We start from the raw sequence: 7,669 nt of genomic DNA, 5'->3' as shown, positions 1-7,669 counted from the left end.
CCCGCCTTGACCCCTCTGGCGCCCCGCCCGCGAGCCTGGGGGCCACATCAGACACTCCCCGTCCCGGTCAGCTCCCAAAACTCGTACCACCCATGCCGCCTTACGGTGTCCCACGGGTAGAGCACAGTACGCTAACCTGAGCATTGTTTCAAGCAGCTCCCGTATTGGAACGTACATACATCACCACAAAGTGCTGTTACACCTTAGCCCTAGGCCTGCTTCACTTAAAGAGAATTAATCAGCAATTCCCTGTTCCTCTTTCAGCTGTCCAGGAAGAAGCATCCGAATTATTTCCTCCTGACTTCACCCCACTTCCCAGTCAGCTTCCAGACAGTCCAAGCAGTAACTGCATGACCCGTACACCACCCTCGTTAGCAGCCTGACGACACTCACCTTCTTGCTCCTCATGTTCCCCCTTCCCCAAGGCAGCTGGCGAGCAGGGGCTGGGGCTGAGCCAGTGGGGAGCCCTGCCCAGCACCACTCACCCCACAATCTCTCCGTACACTCGGGGAGAGCCCAGCACGTTTCTCCACATTTCAGTTGCAGAATGGATGTGAATAGACACCTGCTTGTAACGTGGTTTTTGAACGTGCCCAAAACGACCAACTGACCCAAAACTTTTGACTCTCGGTGAACTCCCTTCACGCTTCCCATGCACAGGATTCAGTTCTCTTTTTCTGGCTTTCTGGCTTGTTTCTTGCCAAAGCATTGGAAACATACCAGCATCAGAGGTACCTTAAGGAAGAACCACCTTCTCAGAAAATGTCTGATTTGATGTCAAATCAAATTAGAGATACTAGGGGAAAACGCTGCACTTGAATTAATTCAAATACTGAAGTTAGGAAAGTGATTAGTCTTGAAAATCCACACTCTGGAAAGGTAAAAAAAAAAGTACAGAATCAATCTGAAAAGTGAGAAGTGGAAATTTAAGAGTGGAACAGGATAAACAAAAAAAGAGGAAGGCACTTCAAGCAGATTGCTCAAGAACAACGAAGCGCAATACAGGGCACCAAGTAAAAAAGGAGCACTGCGAGAAAGGCCCGTAAAGATGTGACTGAATGGCAATGGAATATTCAGTTGCTCATTAAAAGACAGTTAAGCTGTGGTCCCATGAAATCCCACTCAAAGTCAGAAGTTGTACCTGGAGCCCTCTACTTTCAGCTCCCCTCCTTTTTTCCTTCAGTCATACATGCTCACTGCGTTCCACCATGCCTGGAGCTGGGCCAGAGTCGTCTTTTGAAGCAGCAGCTCCTCCTTCCTCACTTCATCTGGCCCAGAGAAGAGGCTACCCACTTCAGCAGGAACACTTGTTCCTTACTCGTGATGCTCAGCACACCACCATGAAGAAAAAGCTTGTAACAAAGCTCTTGCCTTGCTGTTCATTGAAAAGGATCACAGCCAGTATTTTTTGCAATTCATTTGTGCCTACTCTCCAACCTCTGCCCTGTTAATACACAGGCCACCATCTTCTCACCCCCATCTGGAAGCATTACATGCCATTTGCTTCCCTGCTACTCTCCTCTCTCTTCCCCAGACCCTTCCTAGTGCCCCTCCCACCCCTACACGTGCACACACAGGTTTCCATTTTCTCAACAGCTGATCTCTGCTGTGGGAAGGTAAGCCGTGTGGTTGCCCCATCCAGGGGGGCACAACTGGTAGGGAAACAACTTCTGAGGTAGACACCACACCCTGTAGCAGCAGTTTCTCCCAGCAAGAATAAAGATTTACCACTTGTCTGTGTCCCCTTACAGCATGCCATGCTCTTGCTTCTCGTGACTTCTCCTTCTCCTCTTCAGAGCCTTCTCTGTAACTCCACGCGCATCCCAATAGCCGTTGTTACTCTGGAACACAGGGATATTCAGCAGGCCTCAACATTTACAGCCTATCTAGAAACTCTTCAGTTTATAGGACAGCCTAAGACATTATTTCAGATAGTCTGCAGCTGTCTTTTCCTTTTGTTGGAAAGCACTAATGCATGTCATTGTATGGCTCGCTAACAGCGCCTGCAAGAGCCATCAGGTTGTTGGGCAAGAAACAGATCCCTCGCCCTGAGAAAAACTGAAACCTCAGTTAATATATCCTAATAATAAATATAAATAATATTTTGTCTTCATATTAAGAGGTCATCTAGATAAGCCTTTCAAGCCACAAGCCATATGGTAACTAGACTAACACATAGGGAGTTCTGGGAATAAGCAACATGTATTTGTATCTGGAATCAGCAATGACCTCATCCTTTTGAGGTCAGTAATAACAGTTATCAAATTCAAATTAACAGTCTAGAGTCAGATGGAAAAATTACTTCTGAAGGCCATTCTCTCCTGGATTTTTCTAATTTGTATGCAGTACTTGGTATTACTTGTTCTAGAACTACTGACTAAATACTGCTCTTAAGATTTTGTGAGCTCAGAGCAAGAGAAAAATAGACCAGCCCTGCAAAAATATACTCCTCTACACACCTGGGGAAAAGAAAAACTTATTTTTTTTTCATCATCATTGCCGTAAATGGTGAACAAATGGATTTTCATGCCTGGCAATTTTTCATGACAACAGTGTAAGGCTGATTTAAAGCACCAAGTGTCAGGTCACGTCTACTCCATTTAAAACCAAGTAGTTTTAAAAATCACTCAGTATGCTGACTCATCCATTACAGCAACTTCATATTTAAACTACTGATACTTACCTTCATTGTGAGCCAAAGTGGATTCCACCAGAGCTGGATTTATTGCAGTCTGGTTTCTATTTATTCTTTTGCAATGCATTTGATTTGCAATTAGCTCTTTTTAAATCTGTCACTGGATTAGTTTAAGCAACAGTTCAGATCCAATTCCTGTAGATCATAATGAGAATCAAAATCCGATCTTTTTAAGAGCACTATGTCAAAGGACTTCTGTAAAAGTATGTTTAAGTTACAGTTTTCATTGAAAGCAAGAACACACAGATAAGTCATTGAAATAAACAGACATTCATGCACACAGCTGCTAAAGTGAGTGAGGAACTTACAAGGTCAAAGTCTTCTGGTATCACTTGGTCGAACACCACTATCTCAATGAATCATATCCATATCACAAAGGAAGGGAGCTCTTACCGAGTCCCCAGAAACAGAGGACGGCCCTGGAACCTCATTTTTCTTTCTGAGCATTTAGACTGGGGCTACTTATATGGCACATCAAGACTACACGCACATTTTGTTCCCACTTCACTATATAAGACTTGACTCCTACATCTGCAAGATACCCATTATTTCCTACCATCTTTGCAAACTTGGAGAGCCACTGAAGAGTACATTAATTTCTGTCTGGCACAGCTGATCTACACACTGCTAATATACCCCTGCCTCCCACCTGAATCTCAGCAGAAAGAAACCAATAGCCATGATCTAATCTTTCCAGCTAACACCAGGGCACGGCACGGCACAGCACAGCGCAAGCACCCCAGTGGCATGACCTAGGGGCAACAGATTAGTCTGCACATAATGCCACTTTTTCTACTTTTGCCACCTTAATTCCTACAAAAAGGTCTGTTAAATGAAGCTGAGATTAGCCCTATTTTCTAAAACATGGCAAATATCTTGTCATTATTACTTATTTGCTGTAACACAAAGACTTGAAAGACCAACAGTGTTTACCAATAAATATATTCAGTTGTATTACTAGATTATATAATACCCTCTGACAAATGATACTTCAATTAATCCATTATGCCAACAAACAAAAATACTGTTCTGCCTGCACATTAAGACCTCATCTACACGAGCAAGAGCACAAAGACCAAAAGGAGCACGTGCAGCCTTCTCTGCCCAAAAGCAAACACACCAACCCTGACGCTGCTGGTTCTGGGGCATCTGCCGAAGGACGGTTGTGATCATCATCTAGCTTTCATTTCTGAACCTCTGAGAGTGGAAATTCCCCCTCCATGGCATACCAGAGTCTGTGGGACACCTTCCTACAGACTGGCAGGGCACAGCACAGCTCCTGCACAGGTGGAGACACTGACAGTCCAAGTCACAGGGACATGAGTGAGGAAGGGGGGGGCTACACAAATACCAATATATATAGTGACACCTTTTCAAAGGCAAAGTCCTCCAGGAAAATCAGATTGTGTGGGGAGCCGAGAGGTTACTTAAATAAATCTTTGGCATCATGGAGATTTTCCCACCCTCCAAGCCACTGCCCAGAAACTTTAACAGTACAGCAGTATTTCACAGTATGGCCTTTGGTGCCAATATTCTAAAATATTTAAATGATGCAATTACTTTTGAAAATTAATATCCCTTCTCCTCTCACCTCCAAAAAGCCCTGCAACTAGTGTACAGTTTTGGTCAGTCTTCCTTATTTGCTCGGATGCTTTCCGAGATCTCCTTGTGTGTTAAACGCCAGATCCAAAAATGGACTTCAGCAGAATGTACAGTCCAAGTCCAGATATCCAGAACCCTCCCTTCATTCCCATTTAATTTAACCTTGAAGAGATGAATGTACTTTAAAGAAATGCATGAAACCTGTCAACAATTTGAGCTGTAAGCATTCAAATACGGATAAAAGTCAAACTAACAGGGCACAGCAAGACTTTTACTTCCACTTTGTCCTTAACGTATTTTTGTTATGCCTCAGTTTCACCTTTTGAAAGGTAACAGACTGTAAAAGTGATTATACTCTATGCTAAAGTGAAGCGTTAGTTTTAAGCAGAAGTAAAATGAGCTGCAAGAGGATAACTGAATTTATTTGTTTCTTAACAATATCCACAAATAAATCAATTAAGCATCTGCAAATGCGTATCAGACAGCCCAATTCCTTTTAACTGGTGTAACAGTGGACAGCTGGATTTTACATTTTCAGTGTACCTGAAATTTCTCTAGCGCTACAAGTTTCATGAACAAAGTGCATTCAAAATCTTGACAAGACAGATGCATTATATCATCTTATTTCAGTGTAAGGTTTAACCACTTGAACAGAGACGACTTCCACCCAAACCTTTTAACATTTTCCTCTTCATTTTCCTTTGCGTCTGCATTAGAAGCCTCTCTGTTTTCCATCAAAGCTTCATAAGTCTTCTGTGCTCGAACAATTTCTTTGTCAGCATTGAAGTGCACCATTTGTCTGCTCAGAATAGGAACAACTAAATTGAAGTTGTCAATTCTTTTGTTTAATTTCCTGATATCTTCTATAAACTGCTCACAAATACGATTCCATTGCTTTTGCCTATATGGTGTCATTGGCCCTGCAAGCTTACTTCTAGATGCCACTATACTCTTCCTTAACTGCTCAATGGTTTCCCGTATTTCCTTCTGCATCAGGATCCACTCTGGCTGGTATCCATTGTCTATCAGAATCCTGTTCAAGTTGTGAGTCATAGGGTCAACATGTGGACAGTGTGAAAATTTCTGCAAAGGTTTTCCTTTGCCACTGAGATTGTCAAAGTCTCCTTTCGCCATCGATTCCTGGATGAGGTCCTCAACCAACCGTTCAACTGCTTGAGTTATCTTCACCTTTTTGCTCTGCCTCACATCTTTGGCTTTCATTAGGTCAGACACAGCATACTGGCTTTCCAGTCTCTGCTTACGGTACTCCAACACTTGTTCAGTAGCACGGTCTACTCGAAATTGCATGTATTGCTTTTCTCTTTGGCTTGGTGTTCCAAAACCAACGCCTTCGAAACTCAAGTAGTGTCTATGCTGTGGTGCTTTTGATTTGAGCTGATCTTCCTCCTCTTCATTATTCTCATTTGATTTCTTTTTGGTTGCCACATCACTGAGCACGACTCTATACGCTTCTTCCACTTTCATAAATGCTTCGGAATCAGCTGTGGCAGAGCCGCTGTCTGGATGGTATTTTTTGGCAAGACTTCGGTATGAGTTTCTGATATCATCCAGGGAACATCCTTCCGCAAGCTCAAGAATTTTGTAAGAGTCCTTGACATTTCTTTTAGGTTTGTAACCCGACAACATTCTGTTACCACAGATGTAAGGAAACGGCTTCAGGTTTCTTGGAATCATTGCTTGATGTACCATTAAATGATGCCCTATGTTGTTATTCAGCATTAGACAAAGCCACGTTATATTTCTTCAGATGCAGCTACATTATAAACAATGACCTATAAACACATTTTTATAAAAGTTGTGTTAAATATGCTTTTTAAAAGAATTTACATGATTTAAGTCTTATCTTTAACTTGTTATATTATTTAAAGAAATCCTACGAAATTTCAGAACAGTATGTAATGTTCTTTTCTTTTACACACTAATATTGAAATCTGCATTTCTTATTAATTACTATTGTAGTATTACAATGTAAATGAAAATTAATTCACAATATAGTTTTCTCCTGGTACAGCAACAGTAGCACAGGTTTGTTTTGTACTGCTGAATTCCCAAAAGGCCAAAGCTTTAATGCCTTTCTGCAAACTCAGTGCAACATAAACTGGAAATATGCTTTACGTTGAGCAGTAACTCTGCTGAAACCAGTCTCTCCTTTTTCCTCTATACACCTACATTCAGTCTTCAACTGAATTTGCTATTCACATACACCAGTGCCTCAGGATCTACTACCTGGTACATTCTGAAAGGATTTCATTACAGTACCCTTTTGGTATTTCACAGCAACAACTGAAGCAGCATTCAGATTACAGATTCCTTTAGAATAATTTTTGTAGCCTGGCAGGGCTCTCACATCCTAGTGGCAAATCTCCTTTGTTTGTGCCAGGTAAGGTTATAAATCTGGAACTCTGAATCTGAGATCGATAGCTGCCATTATCTCATTCTGTCAGGAATACCAGTGCTTCCGAATGATTTTGGCAAACAGCAAAAGGAATTCCTTCAGCAAATGACAACATAAGTAAGTCTTCACATAAAATCAAAAGTAGAAAAGTATCATACAAACTGCATACACAATTTACAAATCAGCTAACTTCTCTTTATTAATGAAAATCCTAAGACAAATACTGCATACATGGTGCTAAAGGGTCTCCTTGCACAGATTCACCAGTGACTGTGACATACCCTTTGCTGACTTCCTTTCCAAACAAAAACTAGGTTAAATCAAGGTTATGTTTAAGTAATACATAGCGTTTATCATGTTCTGCATATCAACAAACTGCCCTTCTGCACTAACCCCTCTGAAAAGAGAAGGGAAAGGAGATGAACTTGGGACTGGACGAAAGATTGTATCAATCCGTAATGTTTTCAGTTGATTTTGATCCAGGTAAGGTATTAAATCGTCAGCTTGTGGTTATTATAATGGACTTTAATAACATGTAGGGTTTTTTCATTTATGATATAGATTAGTGATTTCTTTCCTTCTAGGTGGTTGGCAAAGACAGTAATTTAGTTCCGTGTGGCAATAAAAATCCACGTAACTACTACTTGAGTGGAAAGATCAATTAAGATGCTCTTGAAGTTCAACGTACTGATCAGAAGCAGTCTTCCTCATAATTCTGGAGACTTGGTTTTTATATATTTCTGTGTAAAATATCAAGCGGTACGCATAGCACTCGCCCCACAGCACCAAAGGGTGCCAGCTGGGGGGGGGAATGTTTAGTCCCCAGCCGTTTGCATGCAGCTCCCGCCGCTGGGGATAGGTAAGCGGGACAAGACGGATTCTGCTCCCCCCGGCATGGCCGAGGAGGGCGGCGGCACCGAAGGGCGCACCCCGCACCGCCCCCGTCCCCCCCTGGG

The 7,669-nt window shown here is 42.1% G+C and overlaps 1 protein-coding gene across 1 annotated transcript; it reads right to left on the bottom strand.

Moving 5' to 3' along the window:
* Positions 1–4,918: 4,918 nt before the first annotated feature.
* On the bottom strand, positions 4,919–6,086 carry DNAJC28 (DnaJ (Hsp40) homolog, subfamily C, member 28). Its single transcript, XM_010290490.1, has one exon. It carries the CDS (start codon positions 6,035–6,037, stop codon positions 4,919–4,921), a length of 1,119 nt encoding a protein of 372 aa, XP_010288792.1. The 5' UTR covers positions 6,038–6,086.
* Positions 6,087–7,669: the final 1,583 nt, after the last annotated feature.

This window comes from Phaethon lepturus, unplaced genomic scaffold (assembly GCF_000687285.1).
Source record: "Phaethon lepturus isolate BGI_N335 unplaced genomic scaffold, ASM68728v1 scaffold26597, whole genome shotgun sequence".
Lineage (NCBI taxonomy): Eukaryota > Metazoa > Chordata > Aves > Phaethontiformes > Phaethontidae > Phaethon > Phaethon lepturus.
The sequence above is the reverse complement of the archived record's forward strand: the minus strand, read 5'-3'. Positions and strand labels throughout refer to the sequence as shown.